General features: G+C 35.9%; 1 protein-coding gene across 2 annotated transcripts; it reads left to right on the top strand.

Moving 5' to 3' along the window:
• Positions 1 to 430: 430 nt before the first annotated feature.
• On the top strand, positions 431 to 9,686 carry LOC112504044 (heparan-alpha-glucosaminide N-acetyltransferase). 2 transcript variants are annotated; one of them, XM_025108013.1, is made up of 14 exons: positions 431 to 696; positions 1,862 to 1,999; positions 3,125 to 3,206; positions 4,601 to 4,677; positions 4,799 to 4,914; positions 5,020 to 5,137; positions 5,812 to 5,928; positions 6,297 to 6,388; positions 6,768 to 6,834; positions 7,497 to 7,578; positions 7,672 to 7,763; positions 8,245 to 8,388; positions 9,136 to 9,278; positions 9,434 to 9,686. In XM_025108013.1, the coding sequence occupies exons 1-14, from the start codon at positions 541 to 543 to the stop codon at positions 9,435 to 9,437; spliced, it is 1,428 nt and encodes a 475-aa protein (XP_024963781.1). In that variant the 5' UTR covers positions 431 to 540; the 3' UTR covers positions 9,438 to 9,686. The 2 variants fall into 2 exon arrangements, with proteins under 2 accessions (XP_024963781.1, XP_024963782.1); XM_025108014.1 differs by having other exon boundaries at positions 1,878 to 1,999; positions 9,434 to 9,637.
• The last annotated feature ends 10,776 nt before the right edge of the window (positions 9,687 to 20,462 follow it).

Genomic DNA, 20,462 nt, shown 5'->3' with positions numbered 1-20,462 from the left:
TGTAATCGTTAAACTTTGAACATTTTATATTAGTCTATTAAGGTTCGTAATCGTTAAACAATATTTGTAACCATTATTCTGTATAATTTGTATTCTTGCTTATTTATTTAGTGTTTTGACAATGTTTTATTTTTTATTTCTAAATAACAAAATTTTAATATTTTAGGAAGCGGGTACCCGAAACTGGTTCCCGACGGTTCCGGTTCCAAAAATTTAAGAACCGCTCTAACCGGTTCCGGTTCCGGTTCTAATATCTCAAGAATCGCCGATTCCGGTTTCGATTCTTACCAAAAAGAATGGGTACCCGCCTATACTCATCCCTAATAAAAAACTACTTAGGGATGACATTAGGACATGAAATGGGTGCCATTAGCCACCCCTTGCTCTATATATATATTATTTATTTATTTAATTAAAATAGACCTCGATAGGTACAATGATAACCAAGCAATGAAAGGAATATTATCTTGACGGCGGTTGAGCGGGAAGTGAAGCTTCACCGTTTCTGACTGACTTCAGTCTTCTGATCTCCGGACAAAAATGGCTGACATCAAACTCAACGACGGAGACCGCTGTCTGGACATTGCAGATACACCAGCTCCTACATCGGAGGAGCCACATGTCAACACCACCACAGAGAAGATGAAAAAGAAGCGGGTTGCTTCCGTAGATATTTTCAGAGGATTTACTGTAGCGGTATGCTTATAGTTATCCCCATGTGGATTGTTATGTAATTGCTAAACCCTAAACACATACGCTAGTTTGTCAAACATAGCCTAAACAAGCGAATCAGTCTGATTCCAATTTTCCATCTTTTCAGCTCTAAGCTTGTTTGTTAAGAACACCATTAAGAATATCCATCATAATCGAAAGAGCAGGGCAAATTTCAGATCACTACTCTAAGTCCTCCTATTGTTCAAGATGTTCTAATTATGGCATCATCTTTTTCAACAAGTATACTAACTTCTGATAATAAATTTTTGGCAAGCATTGAACCAAGTGATTGATATATATTGATTACTAAGATTGAATTGGTGATAAGTATATGGTGTATTCATAAATTTAGTTCAACATTTACGGCATTTGCCATAAACCACTAATATTTGATGATCCTAATGATGAGATTGACCTAATAATGTAGTGCCAATTCCCGAGTTTATGGAGAGGTAACATTAACACCACCTAATGTGGTCGATGCTAGTTTCATGATCAATGAGCGATCACTTGACGAATGACGAAAATCAAAGTGAATGACACAAATCAACTCGATAGTTTGGAGTCATGAATGACGAAAATCAATGATGTTTAGAAACTTCCAGATTGCAAGTGAGTCTATAAGAGAAAGCTAGACTTGAAAGAAAACATCCAAGAGATATTTGGTCGCAAAATGATAAACTGAAAAAGGAGTGAATTATAAGGAGACCTTTTCAAACGATTCCAGAAAAGAGTGATAACGGATATTATTGGTCTTAGTAGCTCATTATTATCTTGGGCTACATCATGTGGACTATAAAACTGCATTTCTAAATGGACGAGGATGTCTGTATGTGTGACTTGGATAAGAATCTTTACATGTGAGCGGTTTAAGGTTGAAGGCAAGCAACATATGGTTTGCATATTGAGTAACTCCTTTTTATTGTTGAAACATGTTTTTCAACTACAATGCAAGCAATATGAATTGTCTGATCAACCCATATCACGATACTGTATAGTCTACCTCCTGTGGCCTATTAATTTATAAACAGATTTCATCTAACTTTACTTCATTGATGCCTGACTATTTTTATTAGTTGTTTTACTTGCTAGCTGCTCTATAAAGTATTTCAATTAAATTGGGGTCAGCATTATAAAAACATTGTAGTTGATGATTTTGGTAGATGATGCTGGAGGAGAATGGCCTATGATTGCACATGCACCTTGGAATGGCTGCAACCTTGCTGATTTTGTAATGCCATTCTTTTTGTTCATTGTGGGCATGTCCATTGCACTTGCTCTGAAGGTTTGCTGATGACTCTTTTTTGCTAAAAAAGATTAGCATATAGCAAGTTTTTACTACACACGTGTATATATACTATATATAGACGCTTAATCATTCACAAGCCTAATAAGTTGTACAAACTTACAAACTAGTTTTCATGTGTTGTTTCACATATGAAACAAATTGTAGGAAAATGCAGTGCTTATATGTTGTGTTGTTTCATACGTGAAACGTTCAGTACCGTTTTGTGTATGGAAAAAAACAGTCCTAAATGTTTCACATATGAAACAACACTGTATAAACACAAAATTTTCACACGTCTTGTTTCACGAAAACTGGTTTGTAAGTTGTTATGAATTATTGGGTTTGTAAAAGAAGGGGACTTTATATATATATATATATATATATATATCAACTAGTTGTGTACCCACGTAATGCGGCGGGAGCCGTGAATTTTAACGATTTTGAAGTTTCATTGGTTTTATTAGAGAAGATTTAACGATGATATAAGTTACATTTGATTTTTACATATTAATACAATTTGAATAAATAAGAGTTATGGTTCCAATTACAGTCTATCAATGAAAAAAATTGTATGACAATTTAAAATCCAATATATTTAAAATCCAACATATTTAAACGATTCCACAAATGTGTTCGATTTACATCAAGAGCAAAATATCAAGAGATCGAGAGCGAAACTGAGAGTTTTAGAGCAATTGAATGGGAGATGAATGAATGACTCATGCTGAATATCATTTTGAATCTCACCATGGGTGATGGGGAGAAGACATATAGGTATGAGAGGGTGAAAGCATGAGTGAAAGGTGTCAAAAGTATCTTGGGAACATGAAAAGAAAAAGTAATAATGTGCATTGGTAAATTATACTATATGTTATTTTACTTGTAGATTAAGAGATTTTAAGATTAAATGCATAAAGTAATAGTACTTAATGCATTATGAATTGTTTTTAAGACTTTGTGCATRAATGTATAGTACTTTGTGCATTAAAAATTGTTTTTAAGACTTTTGACAAATCTGGTTTATAAGGTAGTATAGATGTATGTATGTATGCATGTATCTATATGGATGTATGTGTGTATATGTATGTGCGTATATATATATATATTTTCATCACGTTGCAGAGAATACGAGATAGATGCATTGCCACTAAAAAGGTGCTACTTAGGACCCTGAAGCTCATCTTTTGGGGTCTTCTATTACAAGGTCAGTTCATGATTTCATATCTAACATATTCTGCAAGGTCTTATCCTTGATGATGCCAGTTATCTGTAATTTCTCTCTCCTCCCCCAGGAGCTTTACGTAAGTTTAAAAAATCAATATAGTGTTGGTACAGTAAATTTGTCTCATCCAGATGTGATATGTACCTATAGGTTGTGTGGTAATGTGTAGATAGTAGATACATCCATGGGGGTATCTAAAATGGTATAAGAGCATAAATCAATCTCTCTAACCCTGCTGCTGTTGCTAATGAGCAAGGTTGCAGCTATCACATGAACATCCACTTGCTGTGATACTCAATTTGACTATGCCTTTGTTCCATCAAAATATATGAACTTGTTTCTGTTCCAGTGATGCCCCCAATGCTTCAGTTTCTGTTGCCCCCTTTTCTTGGAATGAATCCTGATTGCTTCTGTTCCAGCAACGCATGAAGAGTTCGGTAAATCCATTTGGAATCACCAAGCAGCTGATTGCACACTTCAATTGTTAGTTACAGGTGTCCATAAATCAATAGGTCACTGCGCTCCTGGTGTTTGGGTGGTTCTATAGGTAGGAAGAGTTCATAAGAGGAGAGATAAAGCTTAAATAAGTATTGATTCATCATGGCACTCTAAAGGGGCCATCGTAGAAAAGTTTGATCAAACCAAAGGGCATTGGCCCAACGGTGCCTGGTTTACCAATAGATACCAATCTCCTTGGAGGTCAGAGGTTCAAGCCTCACCAAAGTTGAGGAGTGTGTGAGTTTTTTCTGTATACAATATATACTTCCAAAGAAAAGGTATGATTAATGTGGAAATTGGAGACATACCAAGAAATATTACTGGAAAGGTAAGAATTCAGTGTGGAACAGTTTTGCTATTGCTAATGTGTTAAGTGAAGCATCTGCCAAGAGGATTCCTATGATGGAGACATGTAATTTCTTCTGAGTTTATGGCTTGAATGCGTTCTTTAGCTTCTTCTAGCACAAGAATCCTTCCATTTTAGCTTCTCACTCATCACATAAATAATTCTCTTGTTTCTTTCGTTCTGCTCCATAGACCATTGATTCAGGAGAAAGTGAAAATATGGTCGGTCCAAGTTCACTGGATATTGTCTGCCATCTAACAAGGAGCAGGCAAAGTTGGTAATAGACAATTTTGGCCTATAGTACTAGATTCAAGTTCGTTGTTCCTTTCTAATGCTAAACAATGATTTTTATTTATTTATCTCCAAGCCTGATTCCAGCCATAAAAAATGTAAAATAAAAAAGAGAAAGATGTTTTTTCCTAAAAAATTTAATCTTATATGGAGTCTTTTTTATTCTTATTGTCAAATTATTTACTTTCCATTAAACATGTGAAGTTTTGTTACTCTTTTCAGTATTCATGTATTGTCATAGGTGGTTTCTCACATGCTCCTGACAAACTATCATATGGTGTTGACATGAAAAATATTAGGTGGTGTGGTATTCTCCAGGTAATTATCCTTACAATCTTTCTAAGACATATGACAATGATTAATAACCCTTCTGTGTGTGGGATATATCGGGTTCGTTTGGTTTTTAACTAGGTTGATTTAGCAAATTTTTTTATTCTAGAGAATTGCTCTTGCATATTTCGTTGTTGGATTGTTGGAAATTGCAACTCAACGGACACATGCTGAGGAACTACCACCTGGATGTCTCTCTATATACAAGTTGTACATTTGGCACTGGTAATTGTGTTATCCCTCTCCTCTGAAAAATTTTCTGCTCTATCTTTCTTATAATTCTCATTTAATTTGTAGGATGACCACATTGTTTGAATGTAAAATTTGCAGGATCCTAGGAGCTTGTGTTATCATAGTTTATTTGGCAGTTATTTATGGAACTTATGTCCCCAACTGGCAGTTCACAGTCCACAATACCGACAGTGCTGATTACGGAAAGATTTTAACTGTATATATTACTGACCCATATGTTACTTTGTGGATATTGCACGATGACAAAAATTGACTTTTGAGGTCAGGTGCAATAATTTCATTCAAAACAGGACCATCTTGCTTTTATTTTTTCCAAAATGCCTTTTGGGCTGGCCCCGTCTTCCAAAAATTCCCTCTATTTATAGGCAATATAGATAAAATACCCAATGTGGTATATGTGTAACAATTTCCCTTATGGGGTTTGCACGTACTCTAATTTTTTGTTATAATGGAAATTGAGGAGTTTTGATTCAAAAGAATCAATACTGATCAAGTATGTATCAGTTTGTATTTTCTTATTTCATTAGGTAAACCAAATTTTAGATTCAAACCTATGAATTATTCAGAAATTCTCAGACAATGAATAGTTATTGAAGTTGAAACTTAGTTAATTTAGCCTCAATAAACAAACTGCACCTTAAAAAATGAAGGAAATACTTCAATGGATATTTGTCTTATCTATGACTGTTTCTCTATGATTTTTGCGGCTCACAGTAGATCAAAAAAGTCGGATTTTAGTAAGAAACTTTGTACATATTCAGGATCATTCTCTGAAGTATTTATGCTGGAGAGAATTTTAGTTCCTTTAAAATTTTCGTTCCTACCTTTATGTGGACTTATTTGCATGTGTTGTCTATATATGAATCTCAGGTAGCTTGTGATGTCAGAGGAAAACTTGATCCTCCATGTAATGCAGTTGGTTATATTGACAGACAAGTGCTTGGTATTAATCACATGTATCCGCATCCTGCTTGGAAGAGATCTAAGGTGAATGGATGGCCAACATCATTTTGTTTTCTGATTATCTCTTCATGCTCATATGTTCTTTACTTTACTTGTTTATAGTTGGTCGAATTGCATGACAATTCCTCTTTTATGTAACGTACTTTCAAAACCGTCATTTTTGGTACATCAAATATGACATCTCAAACATTTGAACAGGAATATGTTCACAAAATAGGAATTGGACTATAGTACTTCTCATTTCATGCATTCTCAGATGTAAACATGATACCTAACTGGTTGAGAAGCACATCTAAGATAACCAAACGAAGGTTTTGATACTACGTTACGCAGAATAGGAATCTGACCAAAATACGTTGCATTTTCAAGCAATTTGTTTCACATAATTGCAGGCTTGCACCAAGAGATCCCCTTATGAGGGTCCTTTCAAGAAGGATGCTCCATCTTATTGCTCGGCACCTTTTGAACCTGAAGGAGTTTTAAGGTCTGTTTTGGTTGTGGAGGGTAGGGTTGTATCAGCAATTGTGAAATTTTTTAAAAGAATTAAAAAGAAAATAAGTTACCCCCTTGCTCAATTGTAGGTTTGAAGTCAAGTTCTACATTTAATAGATTGGATCATGATTCTTTTGGAAAATTACTTGGAGAAAGTTTCAGATTGATTATCATTTAGTAAATCAATAACAAAATTCGATCAATTGGCTTTAAAGAACCTATTTCATTATAAGAACTTGTGTATCTCTAGATAGAGAAATCACATTTGATAGTGGACGTCATGCGAGAAAGTGGCCTCAACTCTCCCCATCTTGTTGTCTTATTTTCTTATGTTATCACCAATACATACATGAATTATTGTACTGTAACAGCTCTATTTCTGCTATCCTCTCTACAACTATCGGAGTGCACCTTGGGCATGTACTCATACATATGAAGGTTGGTTCTTTTTTTCTATCTTGCCCAAGAAAAACTTTGTGTATTCATCGGTGTAACCAAAAAGAAGGCATGGTTTGACTTTCAAGGTAGAAGACCAACTTTGGATTTAATATTGATCTTTGTTCTTTGCAATTTTTGATGTTGAGAAATAATTAATGTTTGGAACACTTGCTAATTTTTTTGATGAAATGTGTTGGTGCTAAGTTTACGATTTTGGTTTTAGGCCATGTTTGGGAACCATAAGCTAGTTGGTTTTTCTTTGAGCTTATTGAAAATGTTCCGGTTGGTAAGCCATAAGCTAGATTTTTGTAAAGCTACTCCAAATATCGTTTCAATAAGCTCCAATGACTTCTTTTTTCACTTTTTCCCCCCAATTATGCCCCTTATATTTACATAAACGACCAAAAACCATATCTTGTTAGGTGAAGTTGCATTGTTATCTAGCTTATCCAGTAGTTTTTACCAAATATGATTAGTTTATAAGCTAGTTTTTACCAATCATGTGATGACTAGCTTACAAGTCAATAACTAGCTTGCCAAACATAGTCTATTGATGTTTTGTGGGTTTTATCTCAAAGGAATAGCCACCTCTTTTCTGGGAAAAAAGGAGAATTACTTTCTTGACATTGGTTTTTTAATTGTTCTATGATTCCCGATTTCAGGGCCACTCATCTAGGCTGAGGCATTGGATTATGATGGGTCTTGGCCTCGTTGTTTTGGGAATCGTTCTTCATTTCACAGATGGTCTTCATCCAGACAATGAACTAGATACATGATGTGGTTTATATTCGCCTTTGGCTTTCTCAAGTCTCACTTGACATTTCTTTCTTTATGCAGCAATTCCTCTAAATAAACAGTTGTACACATTCAGCTATGTTTGTGTAACGTCAGGAGCAGCAGCATTGGTCTTCTCATTCTTCTACATTATGGTTAGTGATAAAAATTGTGCAATTCATATCCTACTTCTTGGGGTAGAGATCAGTTCTACATCCATCCCAACCCCCTAGACATAGACTGGTCTTGTTTGGTTTGCTTTTGTCCCCAAAAGAAGTCACTTTTGACATTTAAGTGTCTAAAGAGATATATTTACGTTTTGTGGTTCATAATTTGACTTGGAATGCCAAATGAGTTGCTCTTCGCTTCAAGATGGTTATGCATATACCCAACTTTTGTTGAAAAATTGATATAGCTACGTCAAAGTGTACAATAAGCACTATAAATGAAAAGAAATTGGTGATCAAATGGAAAAGAATTTCTAACGATTAAAAATATTGAAAATAGCAGTTTGACATTTAAGGTCAAACGATGACATTAATAAAGAGAATGGGTATAGTTGACTGTATGATTGTTTTTCAATATGGTATTCCATTTGTCGGTCTAAGATTCTAAAGCAAGGGACTTCACTTCCAGGTTGATATATGGACTTTGAGATACCTGTTTCTGCCATTGGAATGGATTGGAAAGAATGCAATGCTTGTTTATGTTATGGCCGCTGAAGGCATCTTTGCAGGATTTGTTAATGGCTGGTACTATGATAACCCCCATAATACACTGGTAAGTTTTGCATCATCTTTTTGAATAAAGGCTATGTTTAGCAAACTAGCTGATCAGTTACCTATTAGGTGAAAAGCTACCTGTTGTCTTATAAGCTAGTTGATTAACAGTCACATTTGGTAAAATAAATACTAGGTTATGAGCTAAGATGATGATGTAAAATGAGTTAAAAGGACGTGTCGAAAAATTACTCAATTCTGTATAAGGGGTGGAATTGGGAACAAAGTGAATAAAACCCCGCAGAAGCTCAATGAAAAGCTATCTAAAGTAGTTTTCACAAAACTAGTTTATAAGCTAGCTTATGGATTACCACTTACTAACAGGGCTTTTTCAATAAGCTCAAGAAATAAGCTAGCTTATGGTTGCCAAACATTGCCTAAATCAAGTATATCTATACAACTAGCTGAAAAAAATAGTCCCATGTACCTGTCTTTGTGATCAAAATAAGAAAGAAAGTATAGGCCAAAGAAAAAAAACAACCAACACCAAAGACATAATCAAAGATCACTGAGCCTGAACTTTTTCTCTTACATTCCGTCAGTTTCTTCTTGTATATTTGATTTTTCTTTTTCATTTACGAAAACCATTGCTCCTTGGTTCTTATTTGGCTGCCTCACATGAATGTGTCTACCAATAAACATCAAGATTCTAATTAATGTCTGGATTGAAACTGTAAGATAACTTTAATATTCCCACCAGATTTGGTGCCTTCAAAAGAATTCTAATTAGGTATTTGAATGGATGCAGATATATTGGATTCAGAAACACATTTTCTTCGGAGTTTGGCATTCAAGAAGAGTGGGAATTCTACTTTATGTCATATTTGCGGAGATAATGTTTTGGGTGATCATTTCTGGCATTCTGGATTGGCTCGGGATTTATTGGAAACTGTAAGTTCGGTTACTTTTCTTGTCTACCCTTTCTTTGACTTTTGTATATCGTTGGTGAGGCTTTTTCCACAGTAAGGTGTCTATGATCCTCCTAACCTTACAAGGGATCAAGTGTTTTTGGAAATCGGATATAATGTGGTGTTAATGAATTACAGGTAGTATGCGATTCGAGGGTTGTTTATGCCTCTTCAAAACCTCGATAGATCAAGACTCAAGAGCATGAAGTTTATTGTAAGCTTATCAACTTTGTGAATAATATTTCTTCAAATAGAACAAGAGTTATATCCCTTGGTTTGTTTTACCTACGCTTCTATGTGCATACCACTGAAATGTAATGTAAACACGTGGTTGTAATGTATAAAAAGAATCTTGCAGCAAGTAATAAGCAAGTTAGCACTTCCTTCTCTATGTTGTATATATTTTCCTAAACAATTGATGGATAGAATGATTTTAATACATCAAGTTCCTCCGGTTTATGGTGTTTCATTTAGCTTTTTTTGTTGTATAAATATGCCGTTATTATGTGATTTAAAGATTACCTAGGCGCATGCAACCTAGGGCTATGCGATCTTGGCAGGTGGCTAGATCGCAACTACCGGATCGCATTTGATCGAGGAGCTTTGGTACCGTTCCTGCAATTGTGAGTTTTTTGAATGTGATCTGACCATCGCGAGGCACAAGGATTGTTGTACAACATAAGTGAGTAGCAGCCAATTACATAACACGTGTTTGTGCCCGGCAACATCTTTAAGGGCTTGTTTGTTTTTTGAAAAAAACCACTTAATGCCTCTTAAGTCTGAACCGGTCAGACATTTTTATTTTCAGACTGTTTGTTTTTTTATATAAATAAGAGCTGAAAAGCTCTTAATTTGCTCTGAAAAAAAAGTGATAACATAATCACTTAAATCCTCTTAATCGCTCCCTCCAGACTCTCCCCTCCATCCTCACCTCCAGATTTAGTTCTCCAAATCTATCTCGCAAGGCATTCGATCTCCAAATCAATCACGACCCAGATCGATCCACATATTCTCGATCTCCTTCCTGATTTGTGTACATAGGATTATAGATATAGTTTGGGTACAACTGCAAACACCTTTACTGTGAAAAGAAAAACCTTGAGAGGAGGGATAAAGATTGATTTGTGTTCTTTGACTATACATATATGTGGAACTGAATTTAATAAAACATGGTTGTATCATTCAAACAATTTTTTAAACGTGTTAAAAATAGATGATAGTTTACAGGTTTAAATGATTGAATATTTCAGTTAAATTTAATTGAAATGAATTGATTCAGATTTCAGACGTTTGTCAGTTTATAAAAACAACAGTCTTATTGATTCAGATTTTAGACTTCAGACGTAAAAACAAACAGTCTGACTGATTCAGATTTCAGACTTCAGACGTAAAAACAAATAGTTTGACTGATTCAGATTTCAGACTTCAGTACCACCTCTTAAAATTCAGAAGTGAAATCAGACTTCAGACTTCAGAACCTCTTAAAAAACAAACGCCACCTAAGTGTTAAGTTTTGTCACTTGTTACTGGGCAGATTTGCAGTCAAATACAAAAGAGAGAGAATATATAGGGAGAGTTCTTGGGTTTACATTTTGTCAAATGTAAAGGATTTGAAGTATCGATAAGAAGTACCTTCTTTCTGTATTGAGTATATGAACTACCATCTTTCCCTTTTGTGGATGTACATATGTCACGATAGTGGAACTATGTTAAATAATCATGTTGTTATTGCTTTTGCTAGTATATATTTGTTACATGGTCTTATTGCTCGTTATTTGTTAGGCACACTTTGAAATCTATTTGTTTTGCATTGTTGTTAGGTTTTATGCACTTGTTTGTTTAGGATCTTGGTGCTTTGTTAAAGATAAGTAATCATCGTCCAACAATTATTATCAGTTCATATGGTTGATTGGTATTGCTTTTGTTTGGTTTCTACTTGGTGGAAGTTTGGTGATACCAAGTGATTAACAAAATGTGTGAGATAGTTCCACCTCTAGATAAAGCTAGTACATCATCTTAGGGATATGTACAAGGTTCCCAAGGATAATTGGGGTGTCAGCCTTCCCATTGACAATTGGAATCTTCCCATTGACAATTGGAATAAGGTAGGGGATTTTGGCAAATGACAATGAAAGATGAAGGTGATCTTTTGAAGAGGAATGGAGTGCATACCGTTATGTATGCGTTTAACCCAAAATTTATTATGATGAAATTAACTGAGAGATTGGGAATTGACTACACTTGAATTTGGTATGGGTGAAGATATGATCCCGGAGGTAGTTATCGAAGATACATCACATAATACTGTGAAGATGAAGATGCAAGATGGGTTTATCTTTACAATTGTTGGCGTGAGATACCTTCCCTCAATGTTAAGGTCTTTTCTTTCGGTCGGGAATATTTTATGGGGAATGGTTGCAATGCCACATCTGTTGGTGATGAATTGAGGATCTCTAGAGGTAATATTCTGATCGTGAAGGGGAAGTTGATGATAAATAATTTGTACAATATCACGAGGCATATAGTGAATAGGAATGCTTGTATAAGAGAGGAAAGCTCAAAGAAGTTGGATCTGACTCATTTGTATCATCTACATTTCGGTCTTACTTCAAAGAACTTGGAGATTCTCCACGAGTGGAAGATGATCACATGTACAAAACTTAATGACTGTGAATCTTGTTCTAATTGTATGCAAGACAATATCCTTTGGCACTTACAAGCATACGCCCAAATGAGTACACATGATTATGTGCACACGGATGTGTGAGGGATGACTTCCATCTCATCTCTTGATGGTGGTCATTACTTCATTTATGTTATTGATGATTACCCGAGAAAGGTTTGGGCGTGCATCATGAAGCAAAAGTTTGAATCTTTTGAAAAATTCAATATTTGGTTGGCTCTAGTGGAGAACCAAATAGGATGAAAGGTTAAGGTTAGATCTACTGAATATAGATATACAAAGTTCCTTAATTATTGTTCATCGTGAAGTACTCAACATCATTTCATTGCACATGCAGATCTATAATCTGATGGTGTTGTGAAGAGAATAAGAAAACGTTGTTGGAGAAGACATGCATGAGATTGAATATGGGTCTATCAAAGGATTTCTAGTCCGAAGCTTTGGCCACATCTACTCACATCATAAACAGAACCCCGTGTTAAAATACTAATTGGAAGATTCTTGAAGAGGTACGGAATGATAACATGCCAATTAGTTTGGATAACTTCAGAGTAATTCGTTTTACCGTGTTCGCGTATAAGGCACGAAAAGAGAGACTAAATCTACATGCAAGTCATGGAATTTTGATGGATTATCTGTAGGGTTAGATGGTATAGAATTTGGGTCCAAGTGACAAAGAAGATTGTCATCTCATGGCATGTTACTTATGAGGAATCACATTTCTTTAAGGCACAACTAGTGCCTATGGTGGAGGTTACAGTTCCAGAGGTTTCAAAGCCCGTTGAGTATGAGTGTGTAACTCATATAATACATTCGGTCTTGAACATACAAGTGCAACCAAGTCGGGTGGTTAAGATAACTCTCCATAATCATAAAACTCCTATTGAAACTGTGGAGGTGAGTGATGACTTGAATCAAAGTGGACCTACAAAAAATGTGGATAGTGGTATAGAGCCAGTTACTCCGAGCTAATGTACTTATCGCAAATGTGAACTGTCAAAGAATTTCAACCTGAAGTAACCAACTTGTATAAGTTACTAAGATATTTCAATCAGATCTAAGTGATGAATACTTAGACCATTGATTATTGAGCATGTTAGAAATTGTGGAATTATATCACAACTCACTCCATGCGGAACACCATAGTGGAATGGTATGTTCAAAAGGAGGAATCATATACTGTTAGACACGGTATGATCTATAATGAGTCAAATTGATCTTCCAACTTTCTTTTGGGGTTATGCACTAGATACCATATGAGATATGGATTAGAAAGAATCTAATACCATCTTTATGAAGATTTGAGGTCGTGATGTGTACGTACGACGTCAAATCACAACAAGAAAACCCAAATATGATAAATGAATATTGTAGGATCTCCCAAGGAAACCATGAGATGCTACTTTCGTAATTCTCATGACAATCAGTTTTTTTTTTGGTGATATTGGGTTATGGGATTACATAGTAGCAGACAAATAAAAATTTTAAGTACAACAAAAAACAATCAATTATGTTGATCCCCTCTCTCATTGATTTGATGATGATCCTTTATCTATAATAAAAGTATATTATTTATGTCATTCAGTTTTAGCGATCTTTACTTAGTTTATTCAGTGATCGCTGAACGTGTATTCTAAATCGTTCTGAGACTGTTATACTTAAAGAAGACAAAACTCACACCACATATCCTTCAACATTGTCGAAGACAGAAGTTGAAGATTAGAGACCAGCAAGTTCGTGATCTGAAGCGGTATTTAGTGATTACAAGCTCGTCTACAAATGTGTGAAGTCTGTGCAAGATTCAACAAACACTGATGAGACCTTTCAGCGTCATCCCAGTTTTCAGCGATCAAATAGAACTTGTCAAGCAAGATTGTTTTTGTCTTATCCTCCCACACACAAAGGACAAGCCTATACCTTTCTAAAGTATAGTACAGTATGGAGCCACTCCGTTGACTCTAACTTGTTTACCTACTTTATGAAAGAGGATTGTTCACATATGGCCAAAAACCTTCCATATCTGAACAAAGGACAAACTTTCCTCCAAAAGATTGACACGTGCTTTGTATCTTCTGAATTGCATTTTAATGCAATGGGTATAAATAGCTGAGTAGTTCCCCTCTCAGTTATCATCTTCCTCACTAAGAACTTACCCAAGAAGTTACTTCTCTCAATACTCTTTGTCTAAGAGAAACGTCCACTTGAACAAGTGAAGAGCACTTTTAATCTTATCTTTATTTCTTTTAACAAATCTTTTCTCATTGCTATTTGTAATTGTGTGTATCTTGGATTGTTTAGATAGGTTCTTTACCTTATCTCTTCTTCAAACAATCTGTAAAATTTGTATTGATCTTCTTTATCAATATATAATTATTAAAAGTGAAAGTTTCAGTATTTGTATTCATCCCCCCTACAAACTGATTACCTATAAACTCTTGTAGATCTGGCTGGGACCAACAAGTGGTATCAGAGCAATATTTGCTTTTTATGTTGTATTGTTGTTTTATTGGTATTTTATTATCTTTCCTTCTTTAGATAATTTTTTCATGTCAAAATGGCTTTGTAAAACACTAGCACCAACTTTCACAATAATGATTCTTTTGCCAAACCTCCCCGTTTCATCAAAGACAAAGAATCAAAACTCTCTATTCTTGGAAGGTGTGGATCCTGAGATCCCATACTACATTGAAAATGGACCTTATGTTCCATTTGCAATCTCTCCAACAATTCCTACAACTGCTATGACTGCCACATTCCTGAATGACAGATTCCAAAGCTCCCTTATCAATAGAGTGACGAAGACAAGAAGAAGATGGCTTTAGACACTCGTGTAAGGTCTATAATAGTTATGACTCTTTCTGACGAGGTCTATCATTCGGTGATGAAGCTTAAAACCTTGAAATCCTCGTGGGACACTTTATGTGTTCAATATGAAGGTACCACTGAAGTACAAGAATCGAGGAAGACTAATTTAGTAAGACCATATGAAAGCTTTCTTTGTTGAAAGACTGAATCTTTGTCTGAAGTACATCAACGTTTTAATTGTCTTTTTATTGATTTGAGGAAAGTTGTAAGAGAATATTCCAACTCAAAGACAGTGAAAAAATTCCTTGAATGTTAGCCAGAATCAAGCGATCATTATACCATGTGTCTCAAGATGTCCAAGGACATGTCCTCCATCTCTCCCAGTACTCTTTTATAAGATATTGCTTAATCATGAGCAATCCCATCAGCCGAAGAAGAATCTTCTTAAAGACTCTAGGAAAATGAAATTCTCTCCGTTAGCTTTGATCTCTGATAGCCCTTCAGCTGACCCTTCTATTTCTTCTATTCCTTTTATTTCCTCTGTATCTATCATCGAGTTAGATCCTTCTAACTCTGAGAGCTTGTCAGACGCTGATCTTTTAGAGTTTGATGAGTCGCTGACCCTTCTAACTAACTTCTTTAGGAGGTTCGCCAGAAAAATTAACTATCGTAGATCTCCTTCCCTGACCTTATCTTAAAAGCCAAAGTCAAACCCCATTGACAAGACTTCAACGATCTGCTACAATTGCCAATGCAAAGGTCACTTTGCTAGTAAATGCATATCGAAGAAAACTATGACACCAACTTCCAAACCCCCATCCTCCTTCAGATCTAAAGATGATAAATACTTGAAGTTGAAGGAGAAGTATAAGAAGATGATGAATCTTCAGCGTATAGGCAAAAGTCTTATTGCTGAAGAGCATAACTAGGCTGATTCTTCTGAAGAATCATCCTCTACCGAGGAAGACATGACCTACCTCTGCCTAATGGCCAAAGGTGTGAACGATGAACCATTTGAGACATCATTCTCCAGTGATCCCTCGTCATCAACCCTACTCAAGTATGTACCTTGAATGAACTTTCTTTCTCTTCTTCTGATAGCCTATTTGCACTAGATACGCTGATGGTTAACCTTTACAATACCCTGAATGGCAAGTCCAAAGCTGAAAAGCTTAATCTTGATCTTCAAGAACGATTAGAGATGCCATTCAAAGATCAAGGAGATGACCAAGATTGAGGAAAATCTTAAGGATCAAGTCATTGTAAACCAAACCATAAGCATCGAATGCGAGCAGGCTCCCGTTGAGCTTGAGCAAGATATTGCTGAAGTCAAGGCTGAGATAGCTACCATTTAGGGGTGGTGCAAAGCCTCCATCAAGGACTCTGAGATCATCAACTCTCAGATCCCTGTCAAGATAAAGAGTGGTCTAGGATTTTTCTATGATCAGGATGAAAGTGTCATTGACAAGTCCATGCTTAAGTTTGGCACTTTTGTCTCTTCCATTCCTGACACCTCTTCCTCTTAGTACTCTTCCACTAAGACTCATCTTGAAGGAACTCCCTCGAGTTCAGGATGCAAAGACAAAGGTAAAGCCATTGTCATCTCTCCTCTTCCCAAGAAGGCTAACAAGTCAAATAGACCCAGATCTAAAGCTTCAGCTTGTAAACCTTCTTCCTCAGGGACCAAGGTATCTGAACCCACTCAGAAACCTAAGCCAAAGCTGAAAGTGAAGATTTCACCCAAGGTATCCAAACCCTCAGTTGTTCCTCCTCGAACAATTGAGAAAGTAATCCTTGGAGCTTGTCCCTCTTCTATTCTCTCAGACCCTTCTGGCCCTAAAGCTGTCTTCAGCTGTAGGAAGTGTCGTCACTATGGTGAAACTTCACATATTTCCAGTAACTGTCCTTTAGCTGCCAAATATGGTCCGCCAGCTAAGGTAAAGAAAGTAGCCAAGGCTGAAAAATCAACCAAGGCGAAATCTGCCACCAAAGTTGTGAAAACGACTAAAGTGAAGAAGTCCACTGAAGCCTCTTCTTTAGGCTCAGTGAAGACACCTGCTGCCCCTGAGTCTTTAGCGTCAGTGAATGTCGCCTCTAACTCCGTTGGACCTATTGAGAAATGAGTATCAAAGCAATCTTAATCTGTTTTATTTTGTAGGAAGTGAAAGGAATTTGGTATCTTTATAGTGGATGTTCAAGACATATGTCTGGAGATATATCCCTACTCACTAATTACAAAGATGAAAGACCCTTCCTTAACCTTTGGAGGAAACGGAAAAGGATATACCAAGGGTTTTGGTATATTAACCAACGGTGCAACCATCTTCAAACGTGTTGCATATCTTGAAGGACAATATTCTCAGCATCAGTCAGCTATGTGATTAAAATTTCATAGTGAAATTTATTAAGAACTCATCTTATGTCTATGACAAATATGACAAACTTTCTCTTACATGTTCTCGTCTAGAGAACCTGTATGTCATCAACATGGATTCTTCCTTCAGTGAGAATAGTTGTTTTCTCTTTAAAGCCTCTTCAGATATCAATTCGCTATGAGCTGTCTCGAAAGGATCTTGTCACTGGCTTTCTTCAGCACTCATTTGCAAATGAATCTCTTTATTCAACATGTGAAAAGGGAAAGCAGAAAAAGTCTAGCTTCAATTCTAAGCAAGTCTCTTCAGTGACTTCTCCGCTTTAGCTACTGCACACATGGATTTATTTGGTCCAGTCAGCATGCAATCTATAGCTAGAAAAAGTGATGCACCTGAAGAAATCATCTCGTTCATCATACACATAGAAGTACTGAACAACATCAGAGTACAGTCTATCAGGAGTGATCATGGGACTGAATTTAAAAACAGTACCATTGATGACTTCTTTTTGAACAATGGAATCTCACACAACTTCTCAGCTGTGAGAACTCCACAACAGAATGGGGTCGCTGAAAGAAGAACGAACAATCATTGTAGATGATCGATCTATGCTCAACGAGTCTCGTCTCCCTAATCAATTCTGGGCCGAAGCTGTCAACACTGCTTGTTTTAATCAGAATTGATCGCTGGTCGTCAAGAAATTCAAAAAGACAGCTTATGAACTCTTCCATAGCAGAAAGCCTTCTCTCAACTTTCTTCATATATTTGGTTGTACTTGTTACATTCTAAACAATATAGAAAAACTTGGAAAGTTCGATCTCAAAGCTGATAAAGGAATATTTCTTGGATATTCTTCAGTATCCAAAGCCTTTAGAGTATTCAACAAAAGACGACAGACAATAGAGGAATCTATTCATGTCACTTTTGATGAGTCTCAATCAGCTAACTCTAAACCCATCTTTGAAGATGACGAAGAGTTAGATAACTGGATGATATCTCACTATGGACAACCTGAAGCTTCCTTCAGCAATCAAACGAACACTGACCCTCCAGAAGCTGACAATAATCCATTTATCGTTCAAGACGTGACTAGTAACGAAGTTGAATCCTCTTCAGGATTGGTCATTTATCCCTTTCTACTTCAAATGTTGACCCCTTAGTCGCTAAATTCCCTTCAGTCATTAAACCTCTATCAGTTGCTGAATCGCTCTTTGAGGCTCATTTAGCAATCCAACCTATTGCTGAAGAATCTATTGTTGATGCCTCATCTTCTGTGCCTGAGCTCCCAATCTCAGAAGATAATCTTCAACCAGCTCAGTGATGGATGAAAGACCATTCGATCCATCAAATTCTTTGTGATCCAAGTGTAGGTATTTGGACATGAGGTGGTCTAGGTAATATCTATCTCTTTGCCAACTTTCTTTCTTTAGTTGAGCCCAATAAAATCAATAAAACTATCACTGACCCAAGTTGGGTCATTGCTATGCAAGAAGAACTCATTGAGTATGACAAGAACCAAGTCTGGTATCTTGTTCCGCGTCCATCTGACAAAACTGTGATAGGACCAAGTGGGTTTATCACAATAAGTTAGATGAACAAGGAATTGTAACCCGAAACAAGGCTCGTCTTGTTGCTCAGGGATACAGGCAAGAAGAAGGAAACGAATATGATGAAACCTTCGGGCTAGTGGCTAGACTCAAAGCTATTCGACTCTTTCTAGCCTATGCTGCTGGTGTGAATGTATCTATACCTTCAAAAGGTTATAATAACAAGTAAATCATGCAAGTATACATGACTTACAAGTATCGTCCAAAACAAGTAATAATGGTAAGTAATACCAAATATCATTCCACAGAGATTTAATATGCAAAGAGAGTCACAAAAGCTAACTTTAAAATGAGATTTCAGAAGAGGGTTTTTGGAAGCAATAAAGCTTCAGAGAGAAAATATCTTTGCAAGAGCTGGTAACTAAATACTGAAATGAAACAATATTTAAAAGATAGTATGGATACAAGATTAGGTTGGATTTCAGCAACGAAGTGTAATGAATATTGCTCTACAAATAGCTCTTTACAACACTACTGGATTGAATGACCTTCCAAGGAAGTGCAGCTTAGACCATATGTTGGAAGTGCACTTGGTGATGCATCAATCTCAAACTAGTACAGATCTTGCCTTTCTTTCTATATAATTTTGCAATCTATAAGATTACGATGACTCTTTATAGCCTCTATAACACACTTAGTAAAAATATTTGCGTTGTCTTAATTTTAAGTCCAATTCATCTGAATAAAATAACATGTGTCAATTTGTCAAAGATTACCAGATGAAATATTGATACCACTTGTGAATAGTGAAATATATTGTTATTAACAAGCAAACATCAACTAACACTTGGCGTAATCTCACAACCTTCACTTACACCTGTACTAAGGTATTTAGTCTAACATGACTGAATGTAAGTGCTTAAAAGTAAATGACATAAATGGAAATGACTGAATATAAATGATGTAAAAGTAAATTCAGCAAGTAAAGTAAAGAAAGCTGGAGAGGTTGTAACAACTGACAATGACAAAGAACACTTAAAAGTACTTGCAAATTAATAAAAAGTAACAAGGACCCAAAGCTTTGATGAAGCTTTGTTCCTGATGACAATTGTTTCCAAATGTTACACACTAAATTGTTCAAAGGATTACCCTTATATATACTACCATGAGGGAATCAAAAAGTACAAAAGGGCAATACCCATTGGTTATTAACCAGTTATGGGTAAATGAAAGATGCTTTTTAGTACAAGATTCTTTCATACAAAAGGTTGAGGCATCTTGTAGGAGCATCATCCATCTAAATCGTTTGCCAATAGTATTAGGAGATGCCTTTCTTTAAAACTTTGACTTTTCAAATTATTCAACGAGATTGAGCCAGTTGTGCCAATATCCAGCATCCAGTACTACAGCAATGTATGCACCTGCTACAACAATGCTTATGTCAACATTTATACTCACCAAATTCATAAGATATTGCCATTCCTGCATCCTAGCTCCACTAAATGTAAAATCATAAAATAAGACTATAAGACTCAATATAGGATTGGGAAAGGTGTAAAATAAAGTGAAATAAAGACATAATTGGGTGCTAAAGTGTATGCTTTTGCACACTTATCAGCTGTCCATAGAGACTTCAAAGTCTTTTAAATAGATGTGAAGAGCGCATTTCTAAAGGAAAACTTCAGAAGGAAGTTTATGTTGAACAACCTCCAAGGTTTCTTTGCCCCAAGTATCTAAATTATGTCCATAGATTGGATAAA

This window comes from Cynara cardunculus, unplaced genomic scaffold (assembly GCF_001531365.2).
Source record: "Cynara cardunculus var. scolymus isolate 2C unplaced genomic scaffold, CcrdV1 Un_Scaffold_4429, whole genome shotgun sequence".
Lineage (NCBI taxonomy): Eukaryota > Viridiplantae > Streptophyta > Magnoliopsida > Asterales > Asteraceae > Cynara > Cynara cardunculus.
This window is presented reverse-complemented; position numbering and strand designations above follow the sequence as displayed.